Source organism: Amia ocellicauda, chromosome 3 (genome assembly GCF_036373705.1).
Source record: "Amia ocellicauda isolate fAmiCal2 chromosome 3, fAmiCal2.hap1, whole genome shotgun sequence".
NCBI lineage: Eukaryota > Metazoa > Chordata > Actinopteri > Amiiformes > Amiidae > Amia > Amia ocellicauda.
The window spans coordinates 20,503,768-20,526,818 of NC_089852.1; the positions used below are offsets into that span (position 1 = coordinate 20,503,768).

Sequence of the window (23,051 nt, forward strand, 5' to 3'; positions counted from 1 at the left end):
CTCCATTCCTGCAGGTCTCTATGGACAGCATGATGGCTGCAGTGAGAAGCAGCTATTGGATGAATTGAAGACAGCACTGGAGAGAGAATTAATCTGAAATATGACTATAGCTTTGGTGGGGTGGAAGGTGGTGGGTGCTGCTACAATGTTACCTGAGGTTCTGCATGGTTTTCAATTGTGACAAATGCAGTGATAACAGTTTATGAATTGCACAGCAGAGAGAGGGCTGGTAAACTGTGTAGAAGCAGGAGTGAAAAGTGAAATCACAGATACAGCGAGAATAGGGGATACTTACTTAGAACATAAGAACGTAAGAAAGTTTACAGACGAGAGGAGGCCATTCAACCCATCGTGCTCATTTGGTGTCCATTAGTATCTAAGTGATCCAAGGATCCTATCCAGTGTATTTTTAAATGTTCCCAAATTTGCAGCTTCAACCACATCGCTGGGGAGTTTGTTCCAGATTGTGACAACACTCTGTGTGAAGAAGGGTCTCCTGTTTTCTGTCTTGAATGCCTTGAAGTCCAATTTCCATTTGTGTCACCGGGTCCGTGTTTCCCTGCTGATCTGGAAAAGCTCTGGTTTGATGTGGTCGATGCCTTTCATGATTTTGAAGACTTGAATCAACTCCCCATGTAGTCTCCTCTGTTCCAGGGTGAAAAGGTTCAGTTCCTCAGTCTCTCAGTAGGACATTCCCTTCAGACCTGGAATAAGTTTGGTTGCTCTCCTCTGAACTGCCTCTAGAGCAGCGATATCTTTCTTGAAGCATGGAGCCCAGAACTGTACACAGTATCCAGATGAGGTTTAACTAGTGCATTGTACAGTCTGAACATCACTGCCCTTGTTCTCAATTCTACACTTTTGAAAATATACCCAGCATGTTTTTTTTGCCTTCATAATTGCTTCCCCACATTGTTTGGATGGAGAAAGTGAGGAGTCCACATAGACTCCTAGGTCTTTCTCATGCGTTACTTCTTCCAGTTCTATTCCTCCCATAGTGTAATTATAGTGGACATTTTTTTACCTGCATGTAATACCTTGCACTGGTCCACACTGAATTTTATCTGCCAGGTGTCGGCCCACAACTGAATATTATCTTAGTCCCTTTGAATAGCCTGTGCTGCCGAGATTGTATCTGCTGAGCCACCTATTTTAGTATCATCTGCAAATCTGACAAGTTTGCTAACTATCCCAGAGTCCAGATCATGAATATAGATTAGAAAAAGCACAGGCCCTAATACTGATCCCTGTGGAACTCCACTAACAACCTCACTCCAGTTAGAAGCAACTCCTCTAATCGACACCCTCTGTTTCCTATACATCGACCAGTTCTAGGGATGCACCGAATAATTCGTCCGAAAATAGCAAAAAAAATCACTTTCGGTGTTCGGCAGAATAAGTGAAAAGACTGAATACATTTTACGAACAGTTACATTTTTGATGGTAAGATCAAATAGCAGCCAGCTATTAGTATTTCTTCTGTATTCGCTGGAACTCGAATGCACAGTTGTGTTTCCGAACGCAGAGCAGCAGTCTTTGTAGATTGTATAAATTAGCTAGCTAGATAGGTCTTATACATTTTGTATTTCGCTGTTGTGACCGGAAAACATTGCCACAAGGACGCTAATGTAAGTCATTTTCATTGCAGCTCACATTGCTAAACTGGCAATTGAATGAAAATGTATAAAAAATTAAAAAGAAAAACATATTGTTTGGTCAATTACAGCTGTAAGGCAAAATATTCCTTTATAAAACAAATAGTCACAACCTTTATAGTTAATTTGAAATTGTGACAATAAAAAGTTGTGATAATGTCGGGAAACAATCATACAAGAGTCTGACACGATGCGCGAGATTGACAGGTCTGCTGTTATTATGCCATTTCCATACGGCTTCTAATAATGTATTTTTACATATTTATTTAACAAAGTTGTTGTTTTAGAGAAGTATTCATCAATTGCATCAATTACAACGTATTAATTTGTGTTGAAACAATTTGCGATAGAGACGTGCATGTTTTGCTGCGTAGCGGAGATTCTGCTGAAGAGAAACGTGCGGTTTGTCTGCATTGCGTCTTTGCTGGCGTGCACGGTACCGAGCAATGGAAAGGATGTTACTGTCTGTCATCATTCCTAGAGATTATATATTTTTTACCCAACCACATACCGTGACTCTATGAATATGTAGCCAATCCAATGAAATCATTTTAATGATGTGCAGAAACCCAAAAAAGGGAGTAAGAGGAAGAGGAGTATGAAGAGCAATAATGTGTCACCATATAACACCCCTTCTCATGTGTTAGTTTAGTGTGTTTATACAGATCCCCATTAGCTGCCATGTTATTGCATATGTGATTGATTAATTTGAAAAAGATGCTGCTGCCTCTACTAGTAAGTGTTATTCAATAGAATGCAATGTTTTGGTCAAAGACCTTACACTTGCAAGCAGAAACTGTGTGGGAGCATGTTTTTCCTATCCAGCTCCTTTTCCCTCATACACACCTGTCTAGTCTATACTATACAATATGGTGATTGATTAATTACCTGAATAAATGCCACGTTTTAACATGTTCACCACACATTTATGCACCCTCAGTCAGTTATAGGCCTAATATAGGCTATTCAAGAAGGGGGGCTCAAAGATAGCCAAATACTAATATTTTTATTTTACTAATTTATTTATTTTAAGTTATATTGTGCTTTGTTGCTATAATGTCTGCTGGTATAATGTTAAAAAAATGTTCAGTGTTAAATAAATATTTTGAAATTGTAGTTTTGTAATTGATTTTGTCTTAATAGTAAAAAGCACATTTAGACTATTTAATTCATGCAATGGTGCAAAATAAATGCAAAAAAATGCAAAAAACCATGTTCTGTATTCGGTATTCGGCCTTCGGCCAACTGTTTCATTATATTCGGTTTCGGCTTCGGCCAAGAATTTTCATTTTGGTGCATCCCTAACCAGTTCATAATCCATCAACTTACATTACCCTGAATGCCTACAGCTTTCAATTTGAGGATCAGTCTTTGGTGTTGAACCTTATCAAAAGCTTTCTGATAATGGAGAGGAAACAAACATATCCCCATCTATCAAAAAGTAGTGGGGGGCGATTTTACCAGATTTCAAATAGTGTGGAGTTGTGGGGGGGCATGTCCCCCCTGCAAATGATGCCTTTTACTGCATCTGAAGTACTGGAATATGTATACTGCATATTAGCGAGAATATGTAATATATGCAGCGTTTGTGTCTATGAATCAAAAGTGGTACATGCTGCTTCAAAAAAGACTGTGACTCCTCATGAAATGAAGACTGCCTTCCCGAAATACAATCTGACAGTGGGACAACATAAAAAAATGCAAATGAAACAGAAAACCTTTCCTTGTCTTCAATATTTTTTTACGAATTCAGTTTGAATCCAAAGTTTAGTGTTCCCATTAGCGGCTGTAACTCTACAGTTTGTACACAGATACTGTACTCATGATGGGATCTCGAGTGTGATTCTCCGTTATAATTTAACACTATAGAAGCGCAGGGCTGGTCAGTTTGACAGGTTTAATTTGAATTACTCTGTGTTCCTGAATACACTGTCGATACCCGTTTGTGACTTTTCCTAAATATATGTATAAAATAGCTGCATAAACGCAAATCAAGTTCAAGTTGCAATCTCTACCTCACCTACAGTGTACAGTCTACAGTTTTTCATGTGCTTGAAAAACACATGCATTGTATAGCATAACAAGTGTCTTCTTACAACTGTAGTCAGATTGAGTGGACACAGAGTGAATACCCTGCAAATAAACACTTGTTTCATCTATGCGTTTTGACTGTGCAGTGTACCCGTTTAGGAAAAAAAGGTGTTTTGATGTAATTTATAACAATCATTTTTATGTTTTATGTTCATATTTCCATTTAAATACACTACTCGATTTGTGCTAGTTTTATTATTAGTAAATCATTATTATACTATAGTTTTGTCATTTATATTGTTGTGCCATACTGTTACATATAGTGTGCCTTCCAGATGTATGCATACCCCTGATTCAATGTAACAAAAATAGTTTAGCAAAGAAAAGTGTACAATGTTGTTTTTTGTTTGTTTTCGTTTTGCATAAATACATGCACACATGAAACAATGTAAGACTATTAGTGTTAGATATCACAAAAATATTAAAGTACAAGTTTTGAACAAATATGCAAGTATGTTGGACAAATATATTTTTGCAAAATACAATACTGAAACTAGTATTGCTTTCATTATTTTCTTCAACAAATACTGAGTGTACACTTGCACAGACTTCAGTGAAGCCGTCTTCTTTTTTCCACAATGTACAGCATGACTGAAGCTGCCATAACTAAATATGCGTATACAGAAAGTATTTACACTCTTGATCTTCTTTCTTGCTTTTCACTTTCAAAACTCCAAACTTCACCACGTAGTCTCGCTCCCAAACGCCAATAGGGCGCGATTGCATCACAATTTCATCTGATTTCACGTATTCAGATTTAATGAAATCTGATTTCATGGAAATTTCATAGTGTATTGTGGCCTTTAGGCCTCACATTAACCCTTACACTGACGTGCACCGGGGGGAAACTGGGGGTGCCCGAGCCCCTGACCTCTTACTGTACTGTGCACGTTACTGCTTAGGAACCAGGTGAAAGGGCTTGTCTTTGATTTTGAGGATTGGTAATGAATATCCTTAGAAATGGCCAAGATCTGTCCAATATATATCATCCTGGCTTGTATGATATATCAAATACCTACTTTCCTGATCAAAGTACTGATGAGATGATGTCTAAAGTGCAAGACGATCTCGATGTCAGGTGGTGCGGCCTCCAATAGTCTCTGCTAACAAAACCTTGTCTGCTGCTGCTACAAGGACTGAGGGCACAGCAGCACAACAGTTCTACACTGGATTGGCAATGCAATCTAATTCCACAATGAGTTTCCCCAGTCGGTACACAATGCCCTGAACCTTAGCAACTGCCTCAGGCCTCATAGCAACACACTCCCTTCCCAACACAGCACTCATCTGACACACCCATCAGCTCTGTACTTTGTCACAGATAGCTGTGGATTTGGTGTGTGTGTGTGTATGTGTGGGTGTGTGTGTGGGTGTGTGTGTGTGTCTGGATGTGAATGTGTGCCTGTGTGGCTGTTATCAGCACAAACACACTGAAAACTGAAGTAAAAGCTGCCAGACAGTGATCACTGATTCACTCTAGTGAATACTGTTAAAGGCCCAAGGTACAACATTTCATTTCAGATGCCTGCAGCTCTATTGAGACTGGCAGATATCAGCTGAAGATTTTATTATTGGCTACTCCCTTTCTTATGTCAAATCATTTACTGTGTCATTTCTATTACTATTGGCTAGGATTAATCAGTGTTCAATAAACCTCAAAGAGAATCCATCAGATAAATAGGTACAGATGAATTATTTGGTAAGGAAAGTGTTTCAAATGAAGCATGCCCATATTTCTGTATGGGGACTGTATGTATGGTCCCCCTGAGGATACTAACAGATTCTTCACAGTGTAAGCTCATGTTTAAACAATCCTCCATACTGCCCCAGCCCCCTGCTTTTGAGCTGAAATTATTATTATTTCCCCGTTAATTTAACCCTGTTCAACATGTGCCTGTGGGGAAATCTAACACGCTTGTGTTGATCCTTTTTCATGCAACAATGCCTAGAATAAATTCTCATTATTACACACTTTAAAGAGTCTAATGTCAGATTCCAAAATGTAATATATTTTTATTAGTGCTGATTTCCAGTCTGTACACATTAAGTCACATGAAAATAATAAAAATGTAATGACGTATTTGCTTAATAGCAAGGCAAAGAGTTGATAATTTCCTTAATTTCACCTCCCAAACTGGAAGCAATATTTTCATAGTTCATTTCCCATTTTTAATTATATACAAAAGTGTGGCTAGGGGAAAAAAACTTAAAAATCTCAGCCTATGGGGGACATTTTCAGCTATGTTGAACTGAATCTCACCCTTATACACTCACTTAAAGGATTATTAGGAACACCTGTTCAATTTCTCATTAATGCAATTATCTAACCAACCAATCACATGGCAGTTGCTTCAATGCATTTAGGGGTGTGGTCCTGGTCAAGACAATCTCCTGAAATCCAAACTGAATGTCTGAATGGGAAAGAAAGGTGATTTAAGCAATTTTGAGCGTGGCATGGTTGTTGGTGCCAGACGGGCCGGTCTGAGTATTTCACTGAAATAACCACTCGTTACAACCGAGGTATGCAGCAAAGCATTTGTGAAGCCACAACACGTACAACCTTGAGGCGGATGGGCTACAACAGCAGAAGACCCCACCGGGTACCACTCATCTCCACTACAAATAGGAAAAAGAGGCTACAATTTGCACAAGCTCACCAAAATTGGACAGTTGAAGACTGGAAAAATGTTGCCTGGTCTGATGAGTCTCGATTTCTGTTTAGACATTCAGATGGTAGAGTCAGAATTTGGCGTAAACAGAATGAGAACATGGATCCATCATGCCTTGTTACCACTGTGCAGGCTGGTGGTGGTGGTGTAATGGGGGGATGGGGGATGTACACTTTAGGCCCCTTAGTGCCAATTGGGCATCGTTTAAATGCCACGGCCTACCTGAGCATTGTTTCTGACCATGTCCATCCCTTTATGACCACCATGTACCCATCCTCTGATGGCTACTTCCAGCAGGATAATGCACCATGTCACAAAGGTCGAATCATTTCAAATTGGTTTCTTGAACATGACAATGAGTTCACTGTACTAAACTGGCCCCCACAGTCACCAGATCTCAACCCAATAGAGCATCTTTGGGATGTGGTGGAACGGGAGCTTCGTGCCCTGGATGTGCATCCCACAAATCTCCATCAACTGCAAGATGCTATCCTATCAATATGGGCCAACATTTCTAAAGAATGCTTTCAGCACCTTGTTGAATCAATGCCACGTAGAATTAAGGCAGTTCTGAAGGCGAAAGGGGGTCAAACACAGTATTAGTATGGTGTTCCTAATAATCCTTTAGGTGAGTGTATATATAAGTATATATATTATTTACATTATGGACCACTTTACTGTTTGTCTGTGTGCCAGATTTCTACCTTGAGTTTTAAGCAATAGTAAATACAATTAACCTAGCTGCTGTAAAAAAAATACTACAATAACACTTGACTTCCAGAAATTGTGCCAAAAAATGTCCACCTCCTATTTCTGGTGTAATGGCAATGTTTTGCCCTCTGGCCCTCTCCTTGTCAAAAACTGCCATGATTTAGACCTCATATATATTGTAGTCATCTGGGACTGGGGGAGGGGTCATGTGGGGTATGTGTTCATGGGTTCTGTGCATGTTATGCTGGAGTAACTGTGTAATGTTTAGTTACTTCTGGGGGTCAGGGGTGGCCCTGAACAGGAACACGGGGGACGCCGTGTTTGGGGGAGCCAGTCACGGGGTACAAGCTAATACATAGGGGTATCACAGTTTCTGCGGGGAAGTTCCAGTTTCAGTTTTAGTCAAGTTTGAGTGTGAATGAGTCAATGTCAGTCAGAATAGAGTGTTGCTCCAACCAAAACCTGTTCTTGTAAAAAAGTTCCTGTTTGATTGCATCCTGCGCCTCCTCCGTTATTGCCGCATGGTGTGGCGGAACCACGACCAGGGCCAGAAAAGCCAGTCTCATTACAATATACACCGATCAGCCATAACATTATGACCACCTGCCTAATATTGTGTAGGTCCCAAAACATCCCTGACCCGTCGAGGCATGGACTCCACTAGACCTCTGAAGGTGTGCTGTGGTATCTGGCACCAAGATGTTAGCAGCAGATCCTTTAAGTCCTGTAAGTTGCGAGGTGAGTCCTCCATGGATCGGACTTGTTTGTCCAGCACATCCCACAGATGCTCGATTGGATTGAGATCTGGGGAATTTGGAGGCCAAGTCAACACCTTGAACTCATGATTCATCAGACCAGACTACCTTCCTCCATTGCTCCGTGCTCCAGTTCTGATGCTCACGTGCCCATTGTAGGCACTTTCGGCAGTAGACAGGGGTCAGCATGGGCACCCTGACTGGTCTGCGTCTACGCAGCCCCAAACGCAACAAACTGCGATGCACTGTGTGTTCTGACACCTTTCTATCAGAATCAGCATTAACTTTTTCAGCAATTTGAGCTATAGTAGCTCGTCTATTGGATCGGACCACACGGGCCAGCCTTCACTCCCCACGTGCATCAATGAGCCTTGGCCGCCCATAACCCTGTCGCAGGTTCACCGCTTTTCCTTCCTTGTACCACTTTTGATAGGTACTGACCACTGCAGACTGGGAACACCCCACAAGAGCTGCAGTTTTGGAGATGCTCTGACCCAGTCGTCTATCCATCACAATTTGGCCCTTGTCAAAGTCACTCAGATCCTTACCCTTGCCCATTTTTCCTGCTTCTAACACATCCACTTTGAGGACAAAATGTTCACTTGCTGCTTAATATATCCCACCCACTGACAGGTGCCATGATAACGAGATTATCAGTGTTATTCACTTCACCTGTCAGTGGTCATAATGTTATGGCTGATCAGTGTATACTGTATTGTGTACACCTTCATATACTGTATGTATTGAATACCTGTTGTCTTAGTTGTGCTGCATTTACTATACAACAAGGGGAGATCACATACTCTCTCCAGTATTTTGATAATAACAGCTGGCTTCCATGTTATATATGTGTTTAGTAATGAATGGGGCATTTTTCACCATTAGGGTGGGTGGTTAAGACACGGATCTCAATTTAAAAGTCTACTGCTGAATTTGAATCTTGATCGTGTGGATGAGGGCACACACTGCGGAAAATGGGAATGATCTCAGGCTGGTATGCTCATGACTACATGAGACACTGTGCCTTGCATCTTGGTAGGTTAGGTCACAGGATGAGGGAATCTCATTACCTTTCTATAAAGTTTTAAGCAACATTATAATATGGATCCAGAAGGAGCTGAAGGAATTGGTTCAGTTTCTCAAATGCTGAAACCAGACCATAAGGGCGGAAGATAAGTATTTTAATGAAAGTACGTCTCAGGGGGCGGAATCAGCTCAGAAAAAAATGAACTTTCCTGACAATCAGAGCACTTTTTATGTATTTGTTTTAAATTAAGCAGGAATCCGAATGCAAGGAGTAACCTTAAACAACAGAATGGTGGATCTTGGTTTCAGATGTGAAAGTTGACCACAGGGACTTTATGTGTAACTGGAAGAACTGGAAGCCCAAGCACTGCATTTTAAGCATAGCTAGTAGTACTAATTCCAAATGTGAAGCCACACTGAGAGTGGGCTCTTGGCCACAGATAGTGTGCGATTCAGTGTACAGTGCCAGCTCCAGCCAACCTCTACTTACACTGCTGAGCTTCACCTCGCTCTTGCTCTTCTTCGAGAACTGGCTGGTCAGGTGATAGAGGACAGTGCGGCCCCGCTTCCTGGCCGCTGTGAAGTGAGAGCTGCTATTCTTTTTGTTCCTGCGCTTCTCTTCTGAAGGAAAGTAAAGCAAAAGAACAAAATTAGAGGGAAATTATATGCAACAGGACACTTTCTCTTCCCCAGCAAAGAATATGGGACGTGGACATGTAGGGTACCAGAACTATAGTCAAAGTAATATTTGTAACAAAATCACAATTATGCATACATTACAGTGAATCAAATTAGGAATAAACATAACAGAATTAAAGTACACGAGATTATCTGAATGGTCTACAAGTGTAATCTCAGCCAGATGTTACTTAACAGATGTTCCCATGGTTGCAGTCTATTGTGGTCCCCTAGTGACTTGCTGTACCATAAACATAACTGTTTTTGAATGTACAAAAAAATAAAAAAGATTCCCAATTCCCTGCAGTGCGATCCATTTCAGCTTGCCAAAATCTTTTTCAAATGTGCATAGAAGAAACACAAAAGCAAAAGTGTATATGCATATGATTGAAAGAACCTGAAGTCCTCAGGTCTGTGTGTGAAATGAAAATCCAATAAAAATAAAGTTAATGGGCATTAAATCTCTAGCGGCCTTTTACACAAGAGCCCCCAGCTCATTAATCATGAAGTGGTTCCAACCGGTAGGCAGTGGTGTTACTTATATCCCTGGGTACAGGACCGAATAATCCACAGTGTGTAGAGGAAAGAAGCTTCTGAAACAAGTGAATGAAAGACGAACTGTGAAGTGCCTTTGAGATATCTGACTAGTCTGGCAGACTGACTCGAGCTCAGGTAATGCTGGTGCCTTGTCAGAAATTATCTTTTACTTCCACTATTCCCCTCCACCCCCACACACACACCCCTACCTTCTTTTCTGCCGCTGTGGTGAGTCTTCCCCCGTGTCTCTGTGATGTCTTTGAAGGAGAACAAGAACAGCACCACTTCACCTTTCTCGTTCTTAATGGGCACAATGTCCAGCAAGCACCAGAAAGGGGTCCCTGCAAAGAACAGGCAAAAGTTCAAAGCTAACACCTCTCAGAGATTAACGTTTCTTTACGGTTCAGTGAGGCCATTTCCTTTAAAGGGAGCCCCGGACACGATTCCCTGAGCACCCAGCTTATTGAGGAACTTTTTCTGTTTCTGATCATTTTTTATCTTCATATCCGAAAAGGCTTTTATTTTTTTAGATGAAAAAATTATAAAAAGAAAAAAACTCTGACTATGATGTTCTTTGGGATTCTGCCATTGCAACGGCTTCATTAACATTTTTTTTTTTCCAGAGCAACAGTGACTGTGCCAGAGGTACAGCTTGGTGGGTAGATAAAACTTATTACATGAAGGCCCTTGAGCTGAAATCCTGCCAGTTCATTAACAGCTCTTCAGATAAAGATGGTTTTTACCACTGCTTCTACTTTAATATGGCCCTCCATAGGTCAGTGACATGTGCCGCAGACAAGCATAAAGCCATGGTGACAGGATGTGTCTAGTAAAACACCATTAATGCATCTGGCACTTGTCACCTCCCCCCTCTATACATAACAGTAATGCATTATTTGGAAAGGAGGCTTTCACAAGTCATTAAAGAGATTGTGATTAAGGTTCATATATATATTTAATCAATTGCTCTTTTGGAGGGGGTAGGGGTTATACACCAATTTAGAAATCATCAGTTATGTCACCCCTTTAGGAGGGCAATTTAAACAAGGGAATCATTACGCAACCTGACTGAACACTGCATGCCTGCTGCACCAGACTGGGAGAGGCAAATACATACAACTCAAGCCTTCTCAGATACACGTGAAGCACCCAAGTGTGGCCTTCTTCCTTTCACTTTGTGTACTTGGATTGTGAACAGCAGGGCCCTGGTGCCAGCTGGAGAACAGACACACAGCTGTTACTGATAACGGAGGGCTGACACAGGTCCAGCAGATGCCATTCAGTAATCCAGGCGTTGGCAATGGCAACAGGGTTCTGGTGATGCATCAGAGTGACTCTTAGGTGAATTCATTCAGATTTGGTTTCATCTCCAGCCGGGTTTGAACTGAACTGCGACATTTCTACACTGCTGCTATGGAGGAAATAGCACGTTTATAATCTATGGTCCATGTACATAAAACTTTACAGTCATGTTAAATTTACCATTCCTTTATAAGACTATGAAAATATACTCCCAGTGGTACAACACTACAAGTATTTAATGTACTTATGGTATCTTGTAAAAGAAGAACATATTTTATGACACTTCTTCACCTCTGTGTTTGGTTTTGTTTTTTCACTTTAGGAACAGCTGTTCACAGATGCTAAAGCATCTTGCACAGTGCACTCATCCCTCTTATTAGCATGGGACATTGGACAGTGCTGGTTATAGTTGGCAAACAGTATCTGTCCAGATCCTTGCAAGTGACTGAGCAATTCACTTGGAAGCCCCTCAACATTTTATTATTATTATTATTATTTTGTTTTTATTATTATTTCTATGGACTAGGGAAACAATTTAAATCCCCCCATAAACAAAAACAAAGAGCTGAGGTAAATATAGGAAGTCTAATTTCAATTGAAGACAGTATTAGAATATGCATAATTTATAACAACATATACACTAACCAGATAAATAACAAATAAACAAATCAAAGTAAATGTAAGTAACAAATAGAGCCTGTTCTGAACGGAGCAGGGTTGACAGATACATAATACATATAGGACACAATGCCAAGCACAAAACAGAGCAGACTAACACATTAGTAGGAGCAGATATCCTGGCCTTGTGTACACTACAAGAGCAAAAACATCCATTCATACCATGAACATGGAAGTTCTTTATGGAAAAAGGACAACTACAACTCCATTATGTTTGTGGAGTCTCTCATCACTTTAAACAAAGCAAGGCTGTGAGACACTGAGTGGAGCTAAAGCAGTCGACTGGGGAAATTCATTTATAATGTAGTTGATCCTACAGTTCAACATCCTGTAGTACAATTCGATTTCCCCAGTTGGCCACCCAGACTCTCCATCATCTGCAGGGCGACAGTTGGGAGATGTGGCTGAGGTAGTTGTGTCGATCAGTGCTAGGTCTCACCGTTCTTCTTGTAGAAGCGCACCTCAGACTGGTACTCCTGCCGCCCCTCCAGCGCCTTTTCCATCTGCTGTGAGACATGCTCGCTGGTCTCCTGCCCGTACAGGAAGCGGCAACTGCAGTTCTTCTGCATGACCTCGGTGCGCACGAAGCCTGTGAGCTCGCAGAAGCCATCGGAGCAGTACACGATGGGGAAGCCACGATGCACCTGGGCATTCCCCAGCAGAAAGTTACTGTCTGTGTGTGATGAGAGAGAGAGAGCAACACTGAAGGACAGGGAAAGTTACCTCTTCTAAGGAGTGTACACAGCCATGCAATGCGCTGACATGAGGGCCAAAGGAAGATGAATGATCTGTCTCCACTTTTTGATGCTCATCTAATTCTGATTAAAACAACAGTGATAATTCCACTTCAACTTCAACTTCAAAATCCACAGCGTTTCTACTTATATAACTGCCATATGGACAACATTTGATTACAGTGTATGCATGGCTTATTAATAGCATATTGATCAAATATCACTTTTTTTGGAAAATATAGCCTTTTATAGAAGGACTTGTGTAATCATTTAAAATGAAGGCATGATATACACTCCACTTAAAACATGGGCTATTCAAGAAGTAGATTACAAGAATAGTAAAAACGTATAGCACTATGTATGCACATTTAAACACCTGGTGTAAAACAACACATTTTAAAAAACAACACTGGGGAAAAAAACTGTTTCTGCTAATATCAACCTTGTAAACCTGCCCTCCAACGTTTTACAGCTTCAAACGTTGTTACTTCAAAACGGGAATGAATGTGAAAATCCGTCTTTACCATCCTACTCGGCAACTGTTTATCGCAGCTGTTGACTTTGGGGAGCAATTAGCGAGCCGCGTTAGTGAAGGGGGATGCTTGGTAGTGTCAGCGCCTTTGAGAAAAGCAGCATATTGACGAAAAGTTTCAGGATGCATTTCGGAGCTTGTTCTCCATTGCTTTTCAATGGTTTGAATATCATATCATTTCCGACTCATTTAGCGCCCAGAGCATGCGCAGACACCCGGGCTAGAAAAGTGAAGTTGGCAAACGTTAATTCAATGTTTCTAAAAGCGACGGCTCTTTTATACATCCTAGACCTCTCGCACTCATTTTCCACCTCCTGAGCACCATCTAAACTCCGTTACATAACAGTACCTCAGTTTTCCCAGCGTGTAATTAGTGCCATTCTGATCCAAGCTATCTCTCCAGCTTGTATCTTGCTTTTTATGCATGTAGAAGCTGTCAGATATATACTTTTGTATTCACACCTCTCTTCACAGCCACACATTACCTTGCCCTGCCTGTTTCATGTGAGCGCGGTGCCTTTCTTGTCAGGGGGGGACATCTCATTAGGGTCCGGTACATTTTGCAAACTGTTCTGTGTCTGTCTGCTCGCTACCTTTTACATTTTAATTGATTTTGAAAGGGTATTGTTTCACCGCCGGTCTGAAAATACCTTTTTTTTTGGTCGTGGCATAAATCCCAAAAGGCTGGGATTTTATATTCAAACCTGCTGTTTCTTGAGGATTTTTTTGTAATACATCCCTCAATAACATAATACATTTTAAATTTGTTTTACGCGCACTTTTAACATATTCAGATATAGTGGGCTACCTACACAAAAAGCGTATAAAGTTGAAAAGGCTTCATCTTTAATTCAACGACGTACACCTTAATAGGCATATTGTACACTAAAGTTACAGAATTCATTTACACAGATAGGCAACACAATGCCTGCCATGCATTCATAATACAAATTACAAAGGTATTAAGATCCTTGTTCTTGATATATACAATTGTTCATCATTATTTCACACGTTTCCATTACTTGTATTCCTCAGTCGTCTGCATTTAAACTGTTGCATATACTGTTCTGTGATTTGACTGCATTTAATTGTTACCAAATGTACTCTTTAGCAGAGAGAGAGAGAGAGAGAGAGAGAGAGAGAGAGAGAGAGAGAGAAAATAGTTTTACAGGTTCTTGTTCTGTTTAGCTCAGTAATTTCTAGGGATTGTGTATGAATGTGTGGGAGGTTTAGTAAAACTATCATTGTACTGAAAAACAAAACAAAACAGGATATATTAGAAATAAACTGTCTCCCGTTCAAAATAAAAGGCCAGAGATTTTTGTAAATGGCTCTTGACAATAAAGTCCTTATAGGGACAATTACAACACAAATCACAACACAATAAATACATAAATAGAAACAAAGATAATAATAATTCATGAAGATCGGGGAAATGGATGCATGGATATTTAGTTATTGGTTATACGTTACCGAGATGACTGACTGAAGGGGCAACTGGACTTTTGTAATTCTTAAAAAAAAATGTACTGATTGTATTACTGATGAGATTGTAAACATCTTTATAGCATTGTCTTTTATTTGACAAGCAATACAAGGTTTGGAGGGAATCCCATCTGCTTCTGGCACCTAAATATTAAATACCAAGAGAGATAGAAACCAAGACTATATGGAAGAAAGCTTTTGTAGATGGAACTCGAACTGTCAGTCTCTGTGATAAAACACAACAGGTTTTCTAATCATAGCACTATCAACCCCCTTCTCAACATACAGCACAACACAGTTACTAGACATTTAGATATGAGTATAATGATTTGGTAGCTAAATTTAGACATCCATAGTATGAGGGGACGTTCAATTAAAAAATAACAGAAAAAATAAAGCATATACCAAAGTGGATATGTTATATAGCAGAAAAAAATATATATATACCAAAATGGATATATCATATACCAAAGTGGATATATTATACAGCCGAAAAAATATGTCACTCTGCAAAAAAAATATATACCAGAAGAAATATGTCATGTTGCACAAAAAATATATACCAAAGTCCCGTGGTGGAGATGTTGGGTTGGACATGCACAGTGTGCCCAGTTGGTTAAAGATGAGAGTAGATCCTTCACAGGGTCACAGGCATTAATCAAGATAACATTCAAGAAGCTTATATTAAAGTTGAGGCTAGTGTATACATTGTTTGCTATTTTTTATTGTATGCTGTACTTTATTATTAATAGGCTATGCTTTTTTCAAGTTGGTGCTTTCAGAAGAAGGGTCATTATTAAAGATGTATGATAGGACGTCTAGTGCATCAATGTGTTCTCCAATTAACATATTAATTCAGAAAATAGCAACAAAATATATGTGTACATATTTATATAGCCTACCTATATGTATATGTACTCTATATACAGCTTTAGTCTAGATTGAAGTAACTACCCAGCTAACACACAATGTTGCCACAACATTGTAGCAACGTAATTGACAGTTTGATCAAAATTACTATGTAAGGGCTGGACTGTACAGTCATGAAACTAGATTGGTTTCACTTTTCGAATTGGCTTACCTTGATTTTGATTATTATTACCCGATATGTTTTGTCAAATGTGATGCTTCCTTCATTTGTTATAAACTTGAACAGCATCACATTGGTCATACATCGACAATTCACCACCAAATTACATTTAAAAAAAACAGAGCTTTAAAAAATCATAAATAACAACTACAGTACCAATAATTTAAAACCTGTTGTAATTGTAATATAATATATGTATATTAATGTATATGTACACTCAGCGATAATGATCATCTCCTGCTCTAAATGCTCACATGGATGTCTCCCTCATTTGGCTCTAATGCCTGTGACCCTTGTACACTTGTACACTTTAATTTAAGCTTCTTGAATGGTATCTTGATTAATGCCTGTGACCCTGTGAAGGATCCACTCTCATCTCTAACCAACTGGGCACACTGTGCATGTCCAACCCAACATCTCCACCACGGGACTTTGGTATATATATTTTTGTGCAAGGTGACATATTTCTTCTGGTATATATGGTATATATTTTTTTGCAGAGTGACATTTTTTCTGGTATATGATATATCCATTTTGGTATATGATTTATTTTTCTGTTATTTTTTAATTGAACGGCCCCTCATACCTCAGTGCATGATGATTGACAGGCAAGGTAGGATTTAACAGTGAGAACAGCTGGCATGCTAGTCCTTTACCCAGTGGTTTCCAACCCTAAGGTCATCATTTGGGGCCACACAATAAAGAATTGGGGTTTCAAAAATGGGGGTATTTTTTTTGTTTATGATGTTTTATTTTTTGAAAATATAAAATAAAAGTTAAAATGTTTTAAGTTCTTCAAAATGAACATGAACATGCACTGTTATGCAGTATGTATTAAGAAAGACTGGAAAGCCCTGCCTTAACCCCAGACCTTTTCCTTACTTAAAGTAGATGAAGCATCAGTTTTCTATTATTGATTTATATTTCCTCACATTTTCTTAAAGGGTTTTTAGGTTTAGCATTTGTCCCTGTTTTAACCATCCAATAATCCAGGGGTGGGCTGGGGGTTATTGGTGAAGTGCAGTTCTGAGTGCCATTGGCTGAATAAGACTCCTTAACCACAATTCCAAAATACCAGTTATAAAATCAATAATAAATAGAAAAACAGAAGAAATTGATGTCAGAATATGATACAGCTGCAGGGGGTGCATCATGTAGAAGTTACCAACAAGGATTCTCAGAATCCTTGCAGTATTGACTATATGTTAACACAATGTGATTATAGTGATATTTTATGCATTTTACATTGTAAGCATTTGTGGATTGTGAGTTGCCATTCATTCACCCCTGCATTTTGAAAACGAAACTCATTCACACACATGTTTCAGTGTCTGTGTTCTTCCATGCAGAGTCCTAAACTTAGCCATTCCTTAGCCTGGTTTTAAATGGAGTGGCTTGGGATTTAGATGCAGAAAAATGGATTTCTGTTACCCAAGTGTACTGTAGGCTGTTAAGTAACTTCTTCAGAAAAAGGATAATACATTTGAGAAAATGTTTATTTTAACACTGAAGCAAGTGGCAAGGACAGAGGACACTATCACCCTCATGCAAGTTTACCTTGGTAAATGTACCATAGGTGTTAACATAGTTGTACAAGAGTTTCCTAAGGTTTTAACATGCCTTCACTGTGCTTTACTACACTGGACCAGGATAAATAATTATATGGCATGTTTACTCTGCTCTACCAATAATAATTGTTATTATTAATGTTAGAGTGCAGTATATCACAGTTAATGCCTGTCAAAATCCTAGGAAACCACATGTAAAACTATGATACAACCAGTGCAAAAATCCTATGGTCAATGTACCAGGGTACTCTTGCATAAGAGCAGGCAGTGTGCATAGTACGTGATCTCAAATTAAACAGTCAAAGATGATAACAGGAATTAAAGCTCTCTGGACCCAAGACTGTGTATAGCCTAAACCTCCAAATCTTATCTCAAACAAAGAAAATTACTCAGATAAAGTGGTATTAAAGAGGACTTGATGGATTATTAAATCAGTCCCTGCTTAGCTCTAAAAACACAAGAAAAAAAAACCTGAATGGGAAAGAATACAAGCAATCAAACCCACAGACCCCAGGCAGGATGGGAGCCTACCCAAGGGATTCTTGATGTGGAATTAGGGTTAGCCTTGTCAACTGGGAAAGAAAAGAAAATGTCTGACAGATGCCAGTGGAGTTGAGAAGCAGTGCGTACGAACAGTGACAATGGTCCACTAAGGAACCTGGCTGAGCGAGGTAGTCCTGTGCAAAGCAGAAGCTGCATCCATTACCTTGGCAACTGAAAGCTACTCTGTCAACCTTAAAAACTGTCAGCCCGTGGCACAGTGTACAGACAGGCTGTTAAGCTGTGGGCATACATATAGAACTCAATGGTTAATAATTTAAACAGTAAACCAAGATCTTGAAGCAGGCACAACACAGAAAAAATATAATATGTAATAATGTTAAAACATCTTACATTTGTAAAGCAGCACCTCACAGACACTCCAAGTATTGACAGTGCATTGCACAAATTCTAAGCATGCCACTTTAATGGAGACCTTTAATTTGCATTTTTCTTGTCTTACATTGTTTGGTAATGGTTCTTCCTAAAATAGCCACTTTTGCCATTGCAAACAAAAAAATTCATCTGAAAAGATTAGTTGGAAATGGACAGGAGAACAGTAGTATGCCACGTGGTTAATGAGACCTATAATTTGCATCCCCATTTGCTCACAATGAGCTAAGAAATGAGTGGATGGAACATACTCTTGTCCATAGTGTTCAGACTGCACCTGTAATACAGCAACCCAATCTCCTGGGCTGCTCAGCGCTCTTGCTCTTATGTACTTTCATTTAAACTTTGCTTTCCCTGTGCTCCTGCTTACTTATATATTGTTAGGACTTCTATCTTTTTACTGCAACTTCTTCTATGCCTACTAATTCTAATCCTCCTTTATTCAACTCAACTCTGTGCTTCACCAGAAATTAGAGAGATGAGACAAAGCAAACTTGCCCAGAAATAGATGTTACTGAATCCACCTATTGCTCCCACTGCTAGCCCAGGTTTGCAAATTGCAAATTGAGAATCTTTTAAACTATGGACCAGGGGGGCAAGGAGCTCTGACAATGGGACATGTACCACTAAGGAAATAAAACAAAGGGAAACTGCTAGTAGGAAAGTCCTGAAATATCTGTGCCTCGATGCCAGGAGTATAAGGAACAAGATGTTGGACCTAGAAGCCACAGTGCTGGTGTGTGACTATAATGTTGTAGGATTGACAGAAACATGGCTTACAGAAAAATGATGGGGATAAATACAAGTTGAAAGGATACACACAGTTTAGGAGAAACAGGCAAAATCGAAGAGGTGGTGGGGTTGCATTATATATCAGAAATGACATTGAGGCAGAAGAACTCAAATTAGATCCTAGTAATGAAACAGAATCTTTGTGGGTTAAACTTTGGAATAAAAGATCCTGAGGATTAGTGATAGGAGTGTGTTACAGACCACCCAACTCAGATATTCAGAAAGATGTTGCATTGTACAGTGTAATCAGGACTGGAAATTTCAATTTCCCAAACACAGACTGGGAAAGCCCAGCTGGGACTACAGAAGCAGAAATAGAAATGGTTAATATGGTAAATGGCTGCTTTCTAACTCAATTTGTCAGGGAACCAACCAGGGAGAGTGCATGCATTGACTTGATCTTTTCAAATCACCAAGATCGAGTCAGAGGGACACTAGTTAGAGAACCAATGCCAAACTGTTATCGCAATATGGTTATCTTTGAAGCATACTTTAAAAAAACAAGGACCAAGTCTAAAACAATGATCTACAATTGTAGAAAAGCAAACCTTGAAGGTACGAGGCGGCACTTAGAAGAGTTAGACTGGAGCACACTGGATACAGATTCAGTTGAAAACGGATGGTTATATTTTAAGAATATACTACTTGAGGCTCAGGAATTGTTTTTACCAAAACATACCAAATTGAGGACCAAAAGACATTGGCCAAAAAAATGAACAAAAATGTTGTATAGCGCATACAAAATGGATAGAGAAAAAACAAAATACAAAGAATATGTTGAACTGCTAAGAGTTCTTATGAAATAGATCAGGAAAGCAAAGAGGGGAAATAGAAAGAAACAGCTCTTGGAGTTACAACTAATGCAAAGAGTTTTTTTCAATACTACAACAGCAAGAGCTCAATAAAGGAGGAAGTGAAACAGATAAAGGGCAAAAATGGAAGTATCTTGGAAAATGAACAAGATGTGGCAAATGTTCTCAAGGAGTATTTCACAGAGGTTTTTACAAAAGAAAAAACATACCACAGGTTAACAATCAGTCCAGTCAAACCCTCAGAGAGATCTGGATCAATGAGGAGGAGGTACTAAAGGGACTAGCAGAATTAAAAACAAACAAATCACTTGGGCCAGATGGTATATTTCCAACAGTACTTAAAGAAATGAGGGAAATGATTTATAGGCCGCTAACTCAAATATTCCAAATGACACTTAGAACAGGGGATGTGCCAACTGACTGGAAGACAGCAAATGTCATACCAATCCACAAGAAAGGGGACAAAACTGAGCCAGGAAATTATAGACCAATCAGTCTCACCTGCATCACTTGTAAAATGTTGGAAAAAATGATTAGACAAAAAACATATTCTTGGTGATAGTCAACATGGGTTTAGACGAGGCAGATCATGTCTTACTAATTTATTAAAGTTCTTTGAACATGCAACTGCAGCTGCAGATCATGTGAAAGCATATGATATGATATACTTAGATTTTTAAAAAGCTTTTGATAAGGTTCCACACCAAAGACTGATCCTCAAATTGGAAGTTGTAGGCATTCAGGGTAATGTAAGTAGTTGGATTATGAACTGGTTGATGTGTAGGAAACAGAGGGTGTCGATTAGAGGAGTCGCTTCTAACTGGAGTGAGGTTGTTAGTGGAGTTCCACAGGGATCAGTATTAGGGCCTGTGCTTTTTCTAATCTATATTAATGACCTGGACTCTGGGATAGTTAGCAAACTTGTCAGATTTGCAGATGATACTAAAATAGGTGGCTCAGCAGATACAATCTCTGCAGCACAGGCTATTCAAAGGGACTTAGATAATATTCAGTTGTGGGCCGACACCTGGCAGATGAAATTCAATTGTGGTATTACATGCAGGTAACAAAAATATCCACTATAATTACACTATGGGAGGAATAGAACTGGAAGAAGTAACGCATGAGAAAGACCTGGGAGTCTATGTGGACTCCTCACTCTCCCTATCCAAACAATGTGGGGAAGCAATAAAAAAGGCAAACAGAGTATTAAGGTATATTGTCAAAAGTGTAGAATTTAAAACAAGGGCAGTAATGTTCAGACTGTACAATGCACTAGTTAGGGCTCATCTGGATACTGTGGACAGTTCTGGGCTCCACACTTCAAGAAGGATATTGCTGCTCTAGAGGCAGTTCAGACTAGAGCAACCAGACTTATTCCAGGTCTGAAGGGAATGTCCTACTGAGAGACTGAGGGAACTGATCCTTTTCACCCTGGAACAGAGGAGACTACGTGGGGACTTGATTAAAGTCTTCAAAATCATGAAAGGCATCAACCACTTTTCCAGGAGCTTTTCCAGATCAGCAGTGACACACGCACACGCGGACACAAATGGAAATTGGGCTTCAAGGCATACAAGGAGAAAACAGGAGACCCTTCTTCACACCGAGAGTCGTCACAATTTGGAACAAACTCCACAGCGATGTGGTAGAAGCTGAAAATTTGGGAACATTTAAAAATAGACTGGATAGGATCCTTGGATCACTTCGTTATTAATGGACACCAAATGAGCACGATGGGTTGAATGGCCTCCTCTCGTCTGTAAACTTTCTTATGTTCTTATGTTCTAAGTAAGTATCCCCTATTCTCGCTGTATCTGTGATTTCACTTTTCACTCCTGCTTCTACACAGTTTTGTTTCCTTAGTTTACCAACCCTCTCTCTGCTGTGCAACCCATAAACTGTTATCACTGCATTAACATCATACTACCCGCTACTGGAGATCTGATCATAAGAATATTGTATTACCTGCTTACTTCTACTACATGCTCCCTATTCACACTTATTGTTCTAAAATTCTTCACCTCTTTTGTTGGCCTTGCAATGCCTTGTCCTTAATTATGCTTCACCGTGTAACTTACTGTATCACATTGTCCTGTGCTTTGTATTATTAAAGCACTGTACACAGTGTTCCCTTTGCACAATAAGGTGTTTCACAGCTGCTATTGAGCAGTCAAGCAGCAAGGAATTTAGGGTGATCCTGGTTTACAGCAACAATAGATAACAATAATAAATTGGTTAAGTTAAAATTTCAAAGTTAAAATTCCTAATAGAGTATCTAATGGAAATTAGGGTGATCCTGTTTTACAGCAACAATAGCCTCCTCAGTCTGAGAGGCATTTTTTCTAAATAAACCCTTTTGTCTTGAGTGAAAATTCCTTTGATTTTCTTTCAAATTGGAAATTCTAATGTATTCTGGTAGTAGGATAAAATAAGGTGCATTAACATAAGCATAAGAATTCCACATTCCACAACTACTGTGTCTGGGCCATGTCCTACAATTTCTGATCCACGTAAATCTGTTTGGAAACCCATCAGAACTTGAATGAAATCATCATTCAATCCCGGACAAGTTTTCTTCTCAGAAAATCAACTATCAAATTCCATTTCTGGAAAACATTTATGTTGATCTAATTCAAATACACTAATTGTCTCATGTATTGCTGGAGACCTGGCCACCTGGTCCCCTTCCCCACTGGCCTTGGTACTGAGTTATAAGTTGCTTTGTAAACAAACAAGAAAACCCCACAGTGTGCACAATATACATGTGTCTGTATCAATAATTTAGATATCTTAAGCTTCAGGGCTCATCAAACATTAATCAGAGAGAACACTGTGAAAAGAAGCTTAATCATTAAACAAAGTCAGAAACTGCAGAACAAACCATAAAGGTCAGTCATGAATAGATCTAAGATATTCCTGGATCACAAGTTCTAGTTGGCTAATGTAAACTGCAGTAAGGCAGTTTTCTCCTACCAGTCCCCAATCCTTCAAATTATCCAG

General features: G+C 39.4%; 1 protein-coding gene across 1 annotated transcript in view; it reads right to left on the bottom strand.

Moving 5' to 3' along the window:
* The window catches only part of kcnh4a (potassium voltage-gated channel, subfamily H (eag-related), member 4a), a 67,586-nt gene that overhangs the window by 29,760 nt on the left and 14,775 nt on the right, over positions 1 to 23,051 (bottom strand). Inside the window, exons 2-4 of the mRNA XM_066699973.1 lie at positions 12,542 to 12,775; positions 10,326 to 10,463; positions 9,398 to 9,528 (exon numbers count right to left, since the gene is read on the bottom strand). Of these exons, the coding sequence (XP_066556070.1) occupies positions 9,398 to 9,528; positions 10,326 to 10,463; positions 12,542 to 12,775 (503 nt within the window). The remainder of the gene's footprint in view (positions 1 to 9,397; positions 9,529 to 10,325; positions 10,464 to 12,541; positions 12,776 to 23,051) is intronic.